Here is a 20044-nt window from a genome sequence, read left to right on the forward strand (position 1 = left end):
AAATTTCCATTTATTTTTCAAATTGCTAGACCTGGCAAAAGAAACGATTGCTACACAGCCAACTTTTCACTTCATATTTTCTAACATCGGAATTTGCTGTGAGCACGGGTGCGAAAGTCCCCCCTTTGAGTCATGCAATGTTAAAGGATAGATAGAAATAGGTTTTCTGGTGAGTGTAATTCAAAAAGAAGGACTAAAAGTTTATTTACATCATGCCCAAAATGTTGACACAATGGAAACACACATTCCTTCAAATGCACATGTACACAAAATGAGTTCTAAAGATGACGCATACACTTGCGTTATTAACAGAATACAACAAACTAATCATTTGGTTTAATTGAATCCTTTAAAATGAAGATGTTGCAGACCTGTTGGGTTCTTTCTTTTAGTTCTTTGACAATAAGCTCAGGTTGAAAGTCACCGGTCTTGTGATGTTGTGACTGAGCTTCTTTATAAAAAAAAGTTATGTTCTTGCAGGTGGGAACAAACTGGCCCCTTTCTCACTGCCTGAGTTGACTGGTTGCTGGGCAAGGCTTCTTGCTGGGTGGTGATTCCCCATCGTGATGTTTGTCCCAGACTGACCTGCTCCTGGCTAGTCCTTGGAATAATATGTAATCTGAAATCAGTTTTGATCACATGACTACAAAATAATTACCTCTATTATTCACATAAATGGCTCACCACCAGCACCTTGAGGGCAGTTGGGGATGGGCAATAAATTCTTGCCTAGCCAGCCCACATCCTGTGAAATTGCAATGGAGAGTTAAGGTGGGCATTTGCATGAGCTTGTGGTAAATTGGTTTATTCATACTTCTCTTTGTTAGGTTCACAGACTCTAGGAGACTGTTTTATTTGAGTATTTGTAAATACCCAAACAATAGCAGCTGAAAGTTCCTCAAGTGGTCTTGCATTTTGAATGTTATTTCAAGGGACGTACTCCACCAAGGATCATTTACATTTTGATGATCCAGGGACATAAGTTAATTCCTGTTTGTGCAGAAATCGCTGTCACCTGACTTCCAGCATCCATCTTGGGTTAAAGTAAATTGTTTATAGGCCATGCGTTCATGGGCATATGACACGAGCGCCACACCTGGCTGAGACAGTTCAACATGATCCAGGACCGAGCACCCACCCCACTTGATTGACATTTCATCACATGATGACCAACTCTCATGCACAACTGCGTACCATGCACAACTGCGTACCATGCATGCACACAGATCAAGGAACTCAACCAAGAAGTGGAAAGTCACGTCGTCTCTGAAGCGATGGTTTTATTTTAAAAAAGGGACAACCAGCGTCCCGGCATCAACAACCTGAGACATGGGACAACCTCTTCAATTGTGGGACAGCCCTATAAAGCTAGGAATGATTGGTCACTGCCTGATCCACCACCTTAAACAGACATTCCCCTCATCACCACTGCCCAGTGACAGCAGTGAGTACCATCTACACCAGTGTTTTTCAAACTTTTTTTCCGGGGACCCATTTTTACCAACCGGCCGACCTTCGCGATCCACGCCCGCCGACCTTCACGATCCACGCCGGCCGACCTTCGCGACCCACCATTTTCTCTTACCTTGTTTGCTGCTGACAAAATGGAGGAATCGCAATCGCGACCAAAGCTCGTGATGTCAATGTTCGGGGGGGCATGACCTGCTCTCTGCCTCCCTTCAGGCCGGAAGATTACATAGAATTTTTTTTTTATTCTTCGGCGTCTCCGATTATGCAGCCGGCTTTTTTTGTTTACAAGTGTGGGGGGGGTGGGATTTATTTGATGAAACTTTACAGGAAAAAAGTGCAGAAACTGAAAATGTTTTCATCCTTTAGAAATTGGAGGTTCACCACATTTCACTTAAACATTACAATTAAAAATGTAAAAAATAAAAGACACTTAAAAATCAATTAATTGATAAAGCTTCCAAATAAGACCTGCAGCCACTTTGTTTTGGAATGTTTAAAAATCAAGATTAAAAAAGTTGACCTCTCGGTTGAAGTTACAGTTGCGGTGAAACCATCGTTGGATCATTCACCATTCTTGGAGTAAGAGACTTCCACTTCATCAGCTTCAAAGTTCAGAAAGCAACCAATCACATTATTCTCCCCGAACCGTTTGCAGCCGGCTTTCAAAATGCTGGTTGCGAACGACCTTCAAAAAGGCTGCGACCAGATTTGTAAAAATGCAGCCACAATGCGCATGCGTGACCGCTCATCGGTGCGCATGCGCAAAACCGCGGGTCGCGCCCCTGACTTTGACAATACCTGACCTACACGATGAACTGCAGCAACTCACCACGGTCCCTTCGAATCTTCCACACCCACAACCTCTTACACCTGAAAGGACAAGGACAGCAGATTTACGGGAACCCCATCAACTGAAAGTTCTCCTTAAACCGCATAACGTTTTGACGTGGAACTATATTGCCATTCCTTCACTGTTGCTGGGTTAAAACTCTGGAACTCCCTTCCTGGTAGTGCTGTTGGTGGCCATGTGTACTGGAACAGTTCAAGAAAGACTCACCACCAATTTCTCATTGGCAATTGGGGTTGGGCACTAAATGCTGGCCTAGCCAGCGATGTCTACACCCATGAGCATTTAACGCAAAATTCTGGTGTGAGTGCATCATTTAAAAATTTGTTTCCAAAATGGAAGAAGCAAACATTATTTAGGGTTCCTATTACTGATAACTAAACAGTGACCCTTGCTGAAACATATGTGAATGTGTCACAATGACCTCAGAACCAATTAATCCCCAGGGATGGGGCTGGATTTTACATTTTCCAGCAGGATGAAGATATCAATGGCCAAATAGTAGCTTTCAGCAGAAAGGAGGTCATTTAGGACTGCAGGCAGGGTCCTCGCACGAGAGGGGTAGTGTGTGAACAAGACGTCTGTCATGACTAAAAGTTTAACAGCCCTGACTTCCGGTTGCAGTGATGCCTTGCTAGCGCACGTTTCGGCGGCTCCAGCTCCGACGGACCTTCGGGCTCTTTTAAGAGCCCCAACGGGAAATTTTTTGGGCAACGCAACCCTGTGTGTGTGTGTGTGCGTGTGTGCGTGTGTGCGTGTGTGCGTGTGTGCGTGCGTGCGTGCGTGCGTGTGTGTCTGCAGCGCGAGGAATCGTCGACCAAAGAGACAGAAAGGGAGAAGCACAAGATGGCGGCGGAGAAAGCGCAGGCGACATGGGGGCCCGAGCAGGATGAATTTTTGAGACGGTGCGTGGAGCTGCTGAAGAGGGAGGTGCTGACCCCGATGCTACAGGCAATTGAAGGGCCCAAGGAGACACAAAAGACCCAGGAGACAGAGCTCCGCGTGGTGGAGCAGAAAGTGAAGGATAATGAGGATGAGATCCTGGGCCTGGCGGTTAAGACACAGACGCACGAGGCACTTCATAAAAAGTGTACTGAAAGGATCGAGGCCCTAGAAAACGGAGCGCGAAGGAAGAACCTTCGGATACTGGGTCTCCCTGAGGGTGTGGAAGGAGTGGACTGTGGAGCTTATGCAAGTACGATGCTGAGCTCACTGATGGGTGCTGAGGCCCCTACGGGCCCCTTGGAGGTGGAGTGGGCACATCGGATCCCGGTGAGAAGACCAAAAGCGGGAGAACCACCCAGGGCGATAATCGTGCGATTTCACCGCCTTAAGGATGGAGAAGAGGTCCTGAGATGGGCTAAAAAGGTGCGGAGTAGCAGATGGGAGAATGCAGTGGTACGGGTGTACCAGGATTGGAGTGCAGAGGTGGCGAGAAGGAGGGCGAGTTTTAACCGAGCCAAGGAGGTGCTGCATAAAAAGGTGAAGTTCGGGATGCTGCAGCCGGCAAGATTATGGGTCACGTATCAGGAGAGACACCATTATTTCGATACGGCGGAGGAAGCATGGACCTTTATCAAAGAGGAGAAATTGGATCGGAACTGAGGGACTGATGCTGCAGGAAATGTTATTGTTAATGTTATGGTTGAAGTTAATTGAGAAGTAAATTGGGAAGGGGGGAGACATTGGGAAATGTGGGCGCCGGTGAGGGGGGAAAGACGGGACATAGATGGAGAATGGGGAGGGGGAGGGGAAAGGGAGCTGCGCCACAAGAGGCGGGTCAGGTAAAGGGATGTTCCCGCGCCAGAAAGAATATGGTGGGAAGACAGGCGCAAGGCGGATGGGAGTTCCCCACACGGGGGGTCGAGGAGTGAGCAGGAGTAGCCGGGGTCAGTTGAAGTCAGCTGACTTACGGAAGTAATATGGGGGAGCAATCACGCTAGAAAGAGATCTAGTGGGGGGGGGGGGGAACAACTGGGTTGCTGCTGCGGAAATCCAAAAGGAAATAGCTAAAGAGTGGGTGGACGAGGATGGTATGCGACGCTGGGGGAGGAGGCAGGATATGGGACTGGCCTAGAGAAGGTAATGGCTAGTCGACACGGGAGGGGGGCAGGTAGCCCCCTAGTGAGGCTGATCATGTGGAACGTGAGAGGCCTGAACGGACCGATAAAAAGGGCCCGAGTGCTCGCGCATTTGAAAGGACTAAGGGCAGACGTGGTTATGCTCCAAGAGACGCACCTAAAGGTGGCGGACCAGGTTAGGTTGAGGAGGGGATGGGTGGGACAGGTGTTCCACTCAGGACTAGACGCAAAGAACAGAGGGGTGGCCATTTTGGTGGGGAAACGGGTAGCATTTGAAGCAAAGAACATCGTAGCAGATAGCGTAGGTAGATATGTAATGGTGAGTGGCAGGCTGGAGGGAATGGAGGTCGTGTTGGTCAATGTATATGCCCCGAACTGGGACGATGCGGGATTTATGAGACGGATGCTGGGGCGTATACCGGGGCGTATCCGGACCTGGAGGTAGGAAACTTGATTTTAGGAGGGGACTTTAATACTGTGCTGGACCCGGTGCTAGATAGATCCAGCTCAAGGACCGGAAGAAGGCCGGCAGCGGCCAAGGTGCTTAAGGGGTTTATGGACCAAATGGGGGGAGTGGATCCATGGCGATTTCTTAGACCTAGGGCTAGGGAGTTCTCCTTCTTCTCCCATGCCCATAAAGTGTACTCCCGGATAGATTTTTTTGTTTTGGGAAGGTCGTTGATCTCTAGGGTGGAAGAAGCTGAGTATTCAGCCATAGCGGTTTCGGACCATGCCCCACATTGGGTGGACCTGGAATTAGGAGAGTAAAGGGAGCAGAGAGCACTCTGGCGATTAGATGTGGGATTGATGGCGGATGAGGGAGTGTGTGCAAGAGTGAGGGGGTGTATTGAGAGATACCTGGAGGTCAGTGACGACGGCGAGGTCCCTGTGGGAGTGGTATGGGAAGCACTAAAAGCAGTGGTCAGAGGAGAGCTGATCTCCATTGGGGCCCACAAAAGGAAAACCGAGGCCAAGGAAAGGGAAAGATTACTGGGGGAGATTTTAAGGGTGGATAGGGAATTTGCAGAGACCCCGGAGGAGGGACTGTACAGGGAGAGGAGACGACTCCAGACGGAGTTTGACCTTCTGACCACCAGAAAGGCGGAGGTGCTGTGGAGGAAGGCACAGGGGAGGAGGTATGAACATGGGGAAAAGACTAGTCGCCTGCTGGCTCATCAATTGCGAAAGAGGACAGCAGCGAGGGAGATAGGAGGAATTAGAGACGAAAAGGGAGACATAGTGCGAAGAGCAGGAAAGATAAATGAGATGTTCAAGACCTTTTATGAGGGACTGTATAGGTCTCAACCCCCAGAAGGAGAGGAGGGGATGCGGCAGTTCCTGGATCAATTGAGGTTCCCGAAAGTGGAGGAGCAGGAGGTGGTAGGCCTGGGGGCACCGATTGGGGTGGATGAGGTTATTAAGGGGCTGGGAAACATGCAAGCAGGGAAGGCTCTGGGATCAGACGGGTTCCCGGTGGAATTTTACAGAAAATATGTGGACTTGTTGGCACCGTTGATGGTGAGGACGTTCAATGAGGCCAGGGAAGGAGGGACTTTACCCCCGACAAGGTCGGAGGCGACGATATCGGTAATTTTGAAGAGGGATAAAGATCCGTTGCAGTGCGGGTCCTACAGACCTATTTCATTGTTGAACGTGGACGCCAAATTGCTGGCAAAGGTACTGGCATCGAGGATAGAGGACTGTGTCCCGGGGGTGGTGCACGAAGACTAGACAGGGTTCGTAAAAGGGAGACAACTGAATGTTAACGTGCGATGACTATTAGGGGTGATAATGATGCCCCCAGTGGAGGGGGAGGCAGAGATAGTGGCGGCAATGGATGCAGTGAAGGCATTTGATAGGGTGGAGTGGGAGTATTTATGGGAAATGTTAAGGAGGTTTGGGTTCGGGAACGGGTTTATTAGCTGGGTCAAACTTCTTTATGGGGCTCCAACGGCAAGTGTAGTTACGGGTCGACAAAGATCGGAGTATTTCCGACTATATAGGGGAACAAGACAGGGATGCCCGCTGTCTCCATTGTTGTTCGCGTTGGCAATTGAACCTCTGGCCATGGCGTTGAGAGACTCCAGGAAATGGAGAGGGGTGATTAGAGGGGGAGAAGAACACCGAGTCTCGCTATACGCAGATGACCTATTGTTATACGTGTCGGACCCAGCGGGGGGGATGATAGAGGTTATGCGAATGTTGAGGGAGTTCGGGGATTTCTCTGGGTATAGGCTAAACATGGGGAAGAGTGAATAATTCGTGATACATCCAGGGGACCAGAGTAGAGAGATAGAAGGCCTGCCTCTAAGGAAAGTGGAAAGAAACTTCCGATACCTGGGGATTCAGATCGCTAGGAGCTGGGGAACCTTGCACAGACTTAATCTGACACGGCTGGTAGAACAAATGGAGGAGGACTTCAAGAGGTGGGACATGCAGCCTCTGTCGCTGGCGGGCAGGGTGCAGGCAATTAAGATGACGGTCCTCCCGAGGTTCTTATTTGTATTTCAATGTCTCTCTATACTAATCACTAGGACCTTTTTCAATAAAATAGACAGGAGCATCACGAGCTTCGTGTGGGCAGGGAAAGTTCTGAGAGTAACGAGGGGGTTCCTTCAGCGTAGCAAGTACAGAGGAGGATTGGCACTACCGAACTTGGGCGATTACTATTGGGCCGCCAATGTGGCAATGATACGTAGATGGATGATGGAGGGTGAGGGAGCGGCGTGGAAAAGACTGGAGAGAAAGTCCTGTAAAGGGACGAGTTTAGAGGCGCTGGTGACGGCGCCGCTACCGTTCTCGCCAAAAAAGTTTACCACGAACCCGGTGGTGGCGGCAACATTGAATATCTGGGGACAGTGGAGGCGACAGAGAGGGGTGCGGGGTGCCCTGGTGGGGTCCCCAATTAGGAACAACCATAGGTTCGCCCCAGGAAGAATGGATGGAGGATTTCAGAGCTGGCACCAGTTGGGAATTAGGAGGGTGGGAGATTTATTTATAGATGGGACTTTTGCGAGCTTGGGAGCATTGGAGGAAAAGTATAAGTTGCCCCGGGGAAACTTCCTGAGATATATGCAGGTGAGGGCGTTTACTAGACAACAGGTGAGGGAATTTCCGCTGCTCCCGACATAGGGGACTCAGGACAGAGTGCTTTCAGGGGTGTGGGTCGGAGAGGGCAAGGTGTCAGAGATATACCGAGAGATGAGGGGGAGGAGTTGGTGGGCGAACTAAAAGGAAAGTGGGAAGAAGAACTAGGGGAGGAGATAGAGGAGGGTATGTGGGCTGATGCCCTAAGCAGGGTAAATTCCTCTTCTTCATGCGCCAGGCTTAGCCTGATTCAATTTAAGGTGCTACATAGAGCACACATAACGGGAGCAAGATTGAGCAGGTTCTTTGGAGTGGAGGACAAATGTGGGAGGTGCGGAGGGAGCCCGGCAAACCACGCACATATGTTTTGGGCGTGCCCGGCACTGGAGGGGTATTGGAAGGGAGTGACGGGAGTGATTTCGAAGGTGGTGAAGGCCCGGGTCAAACCAGGCTGGGGGCTAGCTCTATTTGGAGTTGCGGAAGAGCGGGGAGTGCAGGAGGCGAAAGAGGCCGACGTTGTGGCCTTTGCGTCCCTCGTAGCCCGGCGTAGGATCCTACTCGTGTGGAAGGAGGCGAAACCCCCCCGGACTGGAGGCCTGGGTAAACGATATGGCGGGGTTCATTAAACTGGAGCAGATAAAGTTTGCCCTGAGAGGATCGGCTCAAGGGTTCACCAGGCGGTGGCAGCCATTTCTCGACTACCTAGGGGAACGTTAGAGGGAAGACAGATGACCAGCAGCAGCAACCCAGGGGGGTGGGGGTTTTAGTTTAGTTTATGTCAAAAGATTATGGGGTTTAGTTATTTGTGTATTGTTAAAAATTTCTTTACTGTTACGTTTGCTTTGTAAGAGGGAAAAAATTGTTGTTTGGAAAAAAATTTCAATAAAATATATTTATTTAAAAAAAAAAAAAAAAAGTTTAACAGCCCTGTGCTTTCTGAATGCCTCTTTATCTTTTCTTGAGGGCTCAAAAAAAAACTGCAAAATGAATTGAGAAACATGCAGATGCTTCACCACCAGAAAGCTACATGTGCTCATGATCCAGAGGGCAGGCCTTTTCTCTGCCCACCCTTGTGCTGCCTCGATATGTTTGCCACACACAAACTTTTCCTGTCCAACATTTGAAAAGTATAAGTGTGCAACAAAAAACTTCAAATAACTTCTTAACAAGCCCAATAGCTTGTTATTTGGTGATTCAAAAATTACGGGCTTCCAATTTGCATGCCCGATCGCCTTGCGTACTATTTGAGACCGGCTTGATGATGTTGAATTGCCAACCCAACATCATCACATCATATTATATGTTTTCCCAAGGGATGATGCCTCGCTCCTGCCTGCCTAACTTGAATGCACAAACTCTAGCCAAAATAAAGGCAAAATGTGTTTAACTTGAGTGCTTCATCAACTGTACCGTGATGATGAAAATTGTTTTTCTAACGTGACTTTATAATGAAGAAATAACACAGCAATTACCGATGTGAAAATCTTGGGTTTAAAAAAAATCCTTCACAGCATTGCTCATGTTTAAATCTGTACTGCGCTGTAATGTTCTATGTTCTCTAAAGTAAAATCTCCAAAACAAAGTTCTTGGATTGAAAAACAAACTAACATAAATTACATTGAATAAATAAAGTTTTGGATGTGTTCATTCAACCCAAAATCAACAGTGTGTGAATATTTTGTCCCTTGAGGATATGACATTTTGAAGGTTTAGTCCTCGAAGGTGTAACCAGTAACTGATATTTGAAACAGGAAATGAACTTGTAACTATTTCAAAGTGAAAGCGAAGATAGATTGTATTCACTATACAACTGAAAGGCAGCCTGGCTTCAACTTACTATTATAATTTCAACAGTTTACCTCTTCAATGGAAAGAACATCAAGTCTGCTAAATTCCCAAATTTGTTAATCTGTACATTTTCTGTCTCGGACAGTGTTATATTACTGGTTCGAGTTTGTCCGAAGCAATCAATCTTGTGTGCAGAATTCTGCTGATGTGACAACATGACATTCTATTCAAGTGATTAACATGAATGATGGAAAAAAGACCTGAAGAGTTTAATCTCGCAGGACTTTAAGCCAAACAATGAGCAGGATCAACGGTCACTCTATTTTTATTTTGAAGTACACAGATCATTTAAGTGTGTCGCCAATTTAAACTTTTGGTAATTTAAAAAGGAGCAGCCTTCACATGAGTTTTGGATAGCTGCTTAGATTGGGAAATGTTGAGCAGGACCTAGTTTGAGTAACTGCGGATGGAGACACAAGTACTACTCTGATAGTATTTATACTAATGATAGTTGAATTTTGTCTGTCCATTTTTTTTTTCTGTTTGATTGGTCAGTTTAAAGGTTTTTTTTGGGTGGGTTGCTTTGGTACGTAGAGCCTTGTGCACCTGGAGGCACATGGGACGCATGGAGGAATGTGTCATACATGTACAGCTGCAAATGCACCATCTGAGTACAATGGGCGTGTCACCACACAAACAGCCCCAAGGAAGAACCAATTACAATCTTGCTCCATTACTCGAATACTAAACAAGTACTTTATTGTGGAACAAGGTAGTTAGGAAAATGTTATTTTTCAATGCTAGCTGCTGAAATTATAAAAGGTAGATTTCAAGGAAATGTTTATTCCTCAAATAATATTGACTCCGTCACCTGCCTTTCAACTCAGGAGAAACAGTTCCAAATTAGACTTTCATATGACTATAAATAATTCACAAGGCCCAAGTCTCCTGACACAATTTGTATTAATATGGTTAAGTCTGTTTTTCACAGCTTTAAGTAGCTTTATTCTGGAGTGAGAATTTAGTTCTGTGGTCCTTGGTGAAATAATAACGTAAATCCTGAATTTAAAGTACTGTTGCAGTAAAGATTCTAATTTGCCTGCAAATGTTTTGCAGATCTCAACTAGTTTTAAGTGCTATAAAAGTAGTTCAAATGTTGAAGCCCAGGTTAATTGGCTAATATAACATCATTACTTTTTGAAATGAGATGTTTGCAACATTGTTTATCAGTTTTATTGTCACCACTCTTGGTTAGCTGTATTTCATTGCTGTTTCTTATGTGCCGTTATAATTTACGATGTGGAGATGCCGGCGTTGGACTGGGGTGAGCACAGTAAGAAGTCTTACAGCACCAGGTTAAAGTCCAACAAGTTTGTTTCGATATCACTAGCTTTCGGAGCGCTGCTCCTACCTCAGGTGAATGAAGAGGTATGTTCCAGAAACATATATATAGACAGATTTAAAGATGCATGACTATGCTTGGAATACGAGCATTAGCAGGTGATTAAATCTTTACAGATCCAGAGATGGGGAAACCCCAGGTTAAAGAGGTGTGAGTTGTGTCAAGCCAGGACAGTTGGTAGGATTTTGCAGGCCAGATGGTGGGGGATGAATGTAATGCGACATGAATCCCAGGTCCCGGTTGAGGCCGCACTCATGTGTGCGGAACTTGGCTATAAGTTTCTGCTCGGCGATTCTGCGTTGTCGCGCGTCCTGAAGGCCGCCTTGGAGACCGCTTACCCGGAGATCAGAGGCTGAATGCCCTTGACTGCTGAAGTGTTCCCGACTGGGAGGGAACATTCCTGCCTGGTGATTGTCGCGCGATGTCCATTCATTCGTTGTCGCAGCGTCTGCATGGTCTCGCCAATGTACCACGCTTCGGGACATCCTTTCCTGCAGCGTATGAGGTAGACAACGTTGGCCGAGTCGCACGAGTATGTACCGCGTACCTGGTGGGTGGTGTTCTCACGTGTAATGGTGGTATCCATGTCGATGATCTGGCACGTCTTGCAGAGATTGCCATGGCAGGGTTGTGTGGTGTCGTGGTCACTGTTCTGAAGGCTGGGTAGTTTGCTGCAAACAATGGTTTGTTTGAGGTTGCGTGGTTGTTTGAAGGCAAGTAGTGGGGATGACCTTGGCAAGATGTTTATCTTCATCGATGACGTGTTGAAGGCTGTGAAGAAGATGTCGTAGTTTCTCCGCTCCGGGAAAGTGCTGGACGATGAAGGGTATTCTATCGGTTATGTCCCATGTTTGTCTTCTGAGGATGTCGGTGCGGTTTTTTGCTGTGGCGCGTTGGAACTGTCGATCGATGAGTCGAGCGCCATATCCCGTTCATACGAGGGCATCTTTCAACGTCTGTAGATGTCTGTTACGCTCCTCCTCGTCTCAGCAGATCCTGTGTATATGAGAGCTTGTCCATAGGAGATGGCTTCTTTAATGTGTTTAGGGTGGAAGCTGGAGAAGTGGAGCATCGTGAGGTTATCCGTGGGTTTGCGGTAAAGCGAAGTGCTGAGGTGACCGTCCTTGATGGAGACGAGTCTGTCCAAGAATGCAACTGATTTTGGAGAGTAGCCCACGGTGAGCCTGATGGTTGGATGGAACTTATTGATGTCATCGTGTAGTCGTTTCAGTGATTCTTCGCCGTGGGTCCAAAGGGGAAAAATGTCATCGATGTATCTGGTGTATTTGGTCGGTTGAAGGTCCTGTGTGGTGAGTAGTTCTTGTTCAAACTTGTGCATGAAGATGTTGGTGTATTGGGGTGCGAATTTGGTCCCCATGGCTGTTCCGTGCGTCTGGATGAAGAACTTGTTGTCGAAGGTGAAGACGTTGTGATCCAAAATGAAGCGGATGAGTTGCAGAATTGCGTCTGGAGATTGGCAGTTGTCGGTGTTGAGTACTGAAGCTGTATATTTTATACCACTTAGCTGCTGCTCTGACAGGAATATTGGCTGACTCCAAAGCAGTGCCCTTGGTCAGCATGGTTTGAAGCTAATAGACTTTACCTTGCAACATATTTAGTTCCAGTTCTGAACATTGAGTTGCACAAGTTCTTAATCAACAATTGTAAATGTTTTATATATATTATTGTAGAGAAACGGAATTCAGTACAAAAAAAACAATGTGAGGCAAAAATGGAAGTATTATTTATCTTGAAGAATTGAATTATATTTAATTTTGCACATTTGGTAGTGTTACAGTCAGGCAAGAATTATTAGAATGGCTCACCTCTCTTTCCATCCTTAGTTTGACTGCGTCAGGTTGTCTGGATGTTTTGTGACTGGGTTAGGAGATGGGACCTCAAAGATGAGATGGGCTTTCTCTAGAATGGCTGACTCAATTTTAATGACTTTGGAATGTGTTGGATACAGTTATTCAAATGTTTGAGCATTTTAGCTGCTGTTTAAGCAATTTTTAAAATATGCTGCTGTTCAGTGTTTTTGCTAATCAGGTGGTTTCAGCCCAATAAACACAGCCATTTTGGTTTTATAATTGTAGAAATGATGTTAAACAAGGAAATATTGCTTGAGGTATTACCTCTGTTAGAAGTTTACATCTTGATCATTTTTAGTGACTTCACCCCATTCTGCTGTTTCTTGGCCTCTCTCTGAACAGGCTCCAATTATTTTTGATTCCATTATAATCCGGTCTGATTTTTCTCTCATCCAAGGAAATGACATCAGTATTTTTTAGTTTTCAAGTTGGCAGTTTGGATTCTTTTCAGTCGAAGTAGGCAGAAAGGGAGATTTAGAACAAAGAAAATTACATCACAGGAACAGGCCCTTTGGCCATCCAAGCCTGCACCGACCATGTTGCCCGTCTGAACTAAAATACCTGTTATAACCTGTCTGCTTACCACTGGCTGGGGACTCCTTTGGGAGTATGAGCTTCCCCAATGAGGGGGGCGGAGAAATCATTAGCAGATTCCCAGCATAAATAAAGCTGGCCAGTTTGGAACCAGCTAGAGAGGAGTGAGCAGCAAGGGAGTTGCTGCTGCTGCTGTTGTGTATATAAATGTTATTAGAAATAAATGTTATTTCTTTCTATCCTTCAACTCGTGCTGGATTCTTCGTGGCCCTCACAAAACTGACAACAAGGGTTAAAGTGAATAGCTGTCTATGCTGCTGAAGCCACCTCCCTGGATTTTTGTTGGATACAGGTTGGAAGTTGTTTTTCTGTTACACCATACCTCTGTATGGACGTTTGGATTTTTTTTGATGCTGTGCTGGAAAGTTGGAACCAGTACGCACAACGGATGCGTTACTATTTCCGGGCAAACAACAACACCGAAAACGAGTGGCAGGTGGTCATTTTGCTCATCGCCTACGGACCGCATACGATTGGAGTGATTAGGAGCCTTACGTACCCAGCTGCACCGGACACCAAGGCGTTTGATGAACTTGTGAACTTAGTGGGGCAACAATTTAACCCAACCCCGTCCACGACAGTCCAACGTTACCGGTTTAATACCGCTGAGAGGACCCCAGGAGAATCCTTGCAGAGTTTCTATCCAGGCTATGCAGGATTGCGGAGTACTGTGACTATGGTGAGACCTTGTCAGACATGTTATGCGACCGTTTGGCTTGCAGTATTAATGCGGCCACCAAGAAAAAGTTGTTAGCTGAGCCAACATTGAGTTTTCAACAGGCCATCCAAATGATATTGTCCGGAGAGAGCTCAGAATGGGGTGTGCAGGAGCTACAGGGAATGGAGGTGCATGCCTTGGGGCGCAACCCCTTCCGTCCAAAAGCGTCTCTCCGCACCCCTGCGGTACCTTGGGTGAGGCGACGTCCGGATCGACGCCAGTGGTCGTCGGACGTTCCTCCCCGAAGGGAGCCTCCTCCAGAACCAATGGATGAGGAGCCATGTCTGTGTTGAACTTGTGGACGCCGACCCCGTTGCGGACGCCAGTCCTGGGGGCGTCGTTCCGACAGAAACTGTGGCCAGCCCAGGGGCCGTACCTTCCATTTGGATGAATCTGCGGCGACTACTCCCGAGGACGTGGAGACAGAGGACGGCTGTCTGCAGCTGCATTGTGTGGCAGCTCCCCGTGTGGCCCCCATTAAGGTGACAGTATGGGTCAATGGTCACCTGCTTGAGATGGAGTTGGACACTGGCGCAGCGGTCTCCGTGATCGCCCAGAGGACATTCGACTGCATCAAGCAGGGTTTACAGACCCTTACATTAACTGACTCACGGGCCAGGTTGGCCACCTACACGGGAACCATTGGACATTACAGGAACTGCGATGATCCCTGTTGTTTATGGACACCAGGAGGGGTGTTTCACACTTATCGTGGTGCACGGCCACGGGCCCAGCCTGTTGGGTCGGGACTGATTGCGCCATTTGTGGCTGCAGTGGCAGCACATCCTCCTAACAGGTTCTGGAGGGATGACTGAGGTGCTAGGAGTGTACCCAGATGTATTCCAGCCCGGTTTGGGGAAAATAAAAGGGGCCGTAGCCCATATCCAAGTCGAACCAGGAGCCACGCCGCTCTATTTCCGGGCCCACCCGGTGCCTTATGCCTTGCTCGAGAAGGTAGAAGGGGAGCTCACTCGTTTGGAGACCTTGGGTATTATCAGGCCTGTCCGTTTCGCTGACTGGGAAGCACCAATTGTACCTGTAATGAAGCTAGATGCCAAGGTTCGCTTGTGCGGCGACTATAAACTTGTAGTGAATACGGCTTTCCGGCACGACCGATATCCAATGCCTCGCTTAGTGGATCTCTACGCAAAGCTTGCAGGCGGACTCAAGTTCACAAAATTAGATATGAGTCACGCCTACCTACAGTTGGAGCTGGACCCTGCCTCCCCGCCATATGTAACTATTAATACACACCGGGGCCTGTATGAATATACACGGTTGCCCTTTCGGCTATCCTCTGCCTGCGCTATTTTTCAACGCGTCATGGAGGACATCTTGAGAGGTTTACCACGTGTCGCTGTCTACTTAGACAACGTTTTGGTTACAGGGACGTCGGAGCAGGAACATTTGGAAAATTTGGAGGCTGTCCTTTGACGCTTTTCAGAGGCTGAGTCCGTTTACGTCTCACAAAGTGCGTCTTTCAGGCGAAGGAAGTAGTCTACCTGGGTTATCTGGTGGACCGCGAAGGTTTGCACCCCGTCACAGAGAAGGTGCGCACAATTCAACAGGGCCCCGACTGACACTTCGCATCTTCGTTCTTTTCTCGGATTGGTAAACTATTACGGGAAGTTCCTCCCCAATCTGGCAACTACGCTGGCACCAGTACGTGTATGGCCGCCACTTCACTATCGTGATTGATCATAATCCTCTGCTGGGACTTTTCCGAGAGGATAAGCCAATACCGCCCATTGCTTCCGCACGCATCCAGCGCTGGGCTTTGTTGCTTGCTGCCTACGAGTATTCTCTGGAGCACAAACCAGGAACCCAGATAGCGAATGCCGACGCACTGAGTCGATTGCCTTTATCGACCGGCCCCATGTCGACCCCCACGACCGGTGCGATGGTTGCAACCCTAAATTTTATGGACCTCTTGTCTGTCACGGCATCACAGATCCGTGAGTGGACCCAGATGGAGCCAGTCCTGTCAAAGGTTCGGCACATAGTCCCGTATGGTGGGCAGCATAGTCGTCTCCCAAGCGAGTTGCGGGCATTTTCCTCCAAGCTGTCAGAATTTAGCGTGGAAGACGGTACCCTCTTGTGGGGGATGCATGTGATTGTCCCGGAAAAAGGACAGGAGCTGATACTAAGGGACTTGCACAATGGGCATCCGGGTGTGACCAAAATGAAAATGTTGACCCAGAGTTATGTCTAGTGGCCAGGCCTCGACACCGACATTGAGAAGGTGGCCCAAAACTGCTCCATTTGCCAGGAACATCAGAAGCTTCCGCCGGGCGCACCCCTACATCACTGGGAATGGCCAGGGCAGCCTTGTGCGCGCTTGCATGCGGATTTCGCCGGCCCTTTTCAAGGATCCATGTTCCTTCTATTAATTGATGCCCAGTCTAAATGGTTAGAGGTGCATGAGATAGTAGGCACAACGTCCTGCGCAACAATCGAGAAGATGTGTTTTTCTTTCAGTACGCATGACCTTCCCGAGGTGCTGGTCATGGACAATGGCACTCCGTTCACAAGTGAGGAGTTTGCAAGGTTCATGAAGATGAACGGCATACGCCATATCCGCACCGCTCCATACAACCTGGCTTCCAATTGGTTTGGCGCAGCGCGCAGTGCAGACATTCAAACGAGGCCTAAAGAAGCAGTTTCTCCGGGTCTATGGACATGAGACGGGCTCGTTATTTGTTTTCATTTAGGACCACTCCACATGCGGTGACTGGGGTAGCTCTCGCGGAACTCCTAATGGGCCGGAGACTTCGCACCCGCCTTAACATGTTTTTCCCAGACATTGGCACAAATGCACGCCGCACTCCAGAACGGCAGGGACGTGGGTTTTTCTTGGCAACGGCCGATTTGGCAGTTTGCGCCCGGTGACCCAGTGTTCATTCGAAATTTTGCTGGTGGTGCCCAGTGGGTCCCTGGCGTTATCTTTCGCCGAACGGGCCCTATCTCTTTCCAGGTGCAAGCCCAGGGTCGTCTCCAGCGCAAGCATGTAGACCACGTTCGGTCCAGAAGACCATCTCTTCCAACGATTCCCTGCCCCCGGAGCTCATTTCTACAGCCACAGAGACCAGACACAGTAGAGAGTATTCCTCACAATCTTCCTCTGATGCCGCACTCAAAGCCTGCGCAGGTCATTGCAGAACCGTATGGAGATAGAGGCGCCGAGATGACGGAGGCAGCAGACTCCGACTCTGAGATGGAGACACGATCCCGTTACGCCTTTCATCACGGAAGCACCGTTCTCCGTCTCGTTACACGCCGCCCAATCCAGCGCCTCATGCAAATGGTGTCCGGCCTGCAGCAAAATGAGTCCGACGCCCTCCTTCACCAGGGTCTTCGGTGGATTCCTTGGACTTTCGGGGGGGACGAATGTTATAACCTGCCTGCTTGCCACTGGCTGGGGACTAATGGTAATCGCACAATCCTTTGAGAGTATGAGCTTCCCCAATGAGGGGGGCGGAGAAATCATTAGCAAATTCCCTGCATAAATAAAGCTGGCCAGTTTGGAACCAGCTGGAGAGGAGTGAGCAGCTAGGGAGTTGCTGCTGTTGTGTGTGTGTATATATATATATATATATATATACATGTTATTGGAAATAAATGTTATTTCTTTCTATCCTTCAACTCGTGCTGGATTCTTCGTGGCCCTCACAAAAAAAAACTACCCTTCCGGGGACCATATCCCTCTATTCCCATCCTATTCATGTATTTGTCAAGACGCCTCTCAAAAGTCACTATCGTTCATTGAAATAATGTTACATTTGTGCTAGAAATTGAAAGCCTGTATTTGATTGTGCTCCAAGCTAGTAAAGCACCCTCTGTTCTTATTATCTGACCTAGAACTATATGGCAAAATAATGGAGTTATGATCAATAACTAGTTTCTTGAAGACGAGCTGACTTGCACGGCATACAAATTAAGTACTGTTACAGAAGCTGTGAATGTGTTTCAGCCTTGTAGTATAAACGTACCAATCTATTCTTTGTAGATGTTTGTAATAATGTGTTTCCAAACAGTTTCAAAAATAAAGTACTTTTTTGTCCTAACTTGCAGCAAAATCAGTCAAAGTTAAAATCAAGCTTGGTCGAAAGGACAGTGACAAAAGTCGTGAGAAAGGAAAGAGTAAGAAACGGCTCAGTCGTACTAAAATCAAGCCCGTCATTAGTGATGATGACAGTGATGATGACCAAGATGACAATGTAAGTTTTTAAGCAAGATGATTTACTATTATAAAGTTTAACGAATGACCATTTGGAATACAAAATAGCAGTTTGAAACTGATGTGCAGCTTGGCTATGTTACTTTGAACCATTGAGTCTTTGAATTCAAATTAGAACAATTTCACTTTGTGACCTTTTAGATTATTTACATGGTGTAGCAGAAATAATTTTCCTGACTGTTGTACTTTTCAATGGTTTTAATTCATTCAATCATTTGATTTTATGGCTGTTCCTCCATATTTTAGGCTCTGAGTTTCTAGTATACGCTATCCATGTGACTCATGAAGGGAAATAACTGTTAGCTCCGCTTCCCCTCCACCATGACGTCTGTTCTATGAATATATGAATAAACTTTCAAATTAAGATGTTCCTACAACTAGTTCATCCATTGTTGAGTCTTGCACTGAATCCACTTTAATTTATTTGAATACTGTGAGGCCTTTCAGGTAAAGGTGTTGCTGACAGTGATATCAAGTGGCATTTACTTAGCAATGACTTGTTCACTGATGCTTGGTTTAGGTTCCGCCAGGCTTTTCAGCTCCAGCCTGGATCCAAATGTGAATTAAAGAGCTGAATTCCAGACGTGAGTTGAGGAAAACGATCCTTAACATCAAGCCATAATTTGACTAAATGGGGCATCAAAGAACACTAGCAAGATTGTGAATTTTATTCCGGATTTCCTATGGGTTGGTCATTTTTAGCACAAAGGAACATGGCTGTGGTTGGAGGCCAATCATAGGCCCAACCATCTTCAGTTGCTTCCTCAATGATCTTCCCTTCAACATACAGTAATGGGGAGGTGTGTTGATGATTGCACCATGTTCAGTACAATTTGCAATTCCTCGGAAACTTAAGCAGTCCATGCCCACATACAGCAATACCTGGACAACATTCGAAATTGGGCTAAGATGTGACAGTAACATTTGGATCACAGAAGTGCTAGGCAGTCACCATCTCTAACAAGAGAAAATATAATTATCTTCCCTTGACATGCAATGGCATTACCATTGCTGAAACCCCCACCATCAACAACCTGTGGATTACCATTGACCAGTAGCTTAACTAGACGAGCTGTATAAATACTGCGGCTACAAGAAAAGGTTAGAGGCTTGGGAATCATGCAGCGAGTAACTCATCTCCTAACTCCCCAAAGCCTGTCCACTACCTGCAGGGCACAAAAGTTAAGACTGTGATAAATGCTCTCCACTTAACTGGATGAAAAGAACTCCAACAATATTTTGATAAGTTTAAAATCATCCAGGGCAAAAAAATCACCTGGATTGGTGCCCCATTCAGTACCTTGAACAACCCTTTCTTCCACCACAGCTGTACAATGGCAGTAGTGTGCACTATCAGTGCAGCAACTTACTGGGGTTCCACTCCCAAAAGCTGTGATCTAATTTACTCACTAGAAGAACAAGGGTAACAGACAAATGGGAACACCACCACCTGTAAAATTCCTCTCCAAGTCACATACCACACTGACTTGGAACCATATCACATTCTTTCGCACTCAATGGCCAAAATCGGGGAACTCTCAGTTACACCATGAGCAACATAACTGCAGCAGTTGAAGAAGATGGCTCAACACCATCATCTGCTCTAGGAAAAGTTATGGATGAGCAATATATACTGGTCTTGGCCCTCATATCCCAATTAAAGTGCACCTGAGTTTGTAGTCCATTGCGCTACGTCTTGTTCATGTATACTCTAATATTTATGAATCCGTCACTTGGCTCTTTATATCATTAGTGCCCCGGTGTTACAAGAAACACTTGTATGCAGGGTTCTGATATGTTTGCTAACAATTTGGTTAGTAGATTGTAGCTAAAATGGCATTGGAATTTTGACTTGTTTTAGACTGTAAATAAGTTTCAAATAGCACTTCTGTTGCCATTAGAAATGCTAATATGGTTGATCCTACTATCAAGTTGCAATATTTATTATC

The 20044-nt window shown here is 46.9% G+C and overlaps 1 protein-coding gene across 4 annotated transcripts in view; it reads left to right on the forward strand.

Annotated features, from left to right (window-relative positions):
* LOC140429626 (probable global transcription activator SNF2L2) overlaps nt 1-20044 on the forward strand; it is a 210149-nt gene that overhangs the window by 170704 nt on the left and 19401 nt on the right. For all 4 annotated transcript variants that reach the window (XM_072516880.1, XM_072516883.1, XM_072516882.1 and 1 more), the window contains one exon: nt 17930-18075. In XM_072516880.1, coding sequence (XP_072372981.1) covers nt 17930-18075 — 146 coding nt within the window. The remainder of the gene's footprint in view (nt 1-17929; nt 18076-20044) is intronic.

The sequence above is a fragment of the Scyliorhinus torazame genome, chromosome 9 (genome assembly GCF_047496885.1).
Source record: "Scyliorhinus torazame isolate Kashiwa2021f chromosome 9, sScyTor2.1, whole genome shotgun sequence".
Taxonomy (NCBI): Eukaryota; Metazoa; Chordata; class Chondrichthyes; order Carcharhiniformes; family Scyliorhinidae; genus Scyliorhinus; species Scyliorhinus torazame.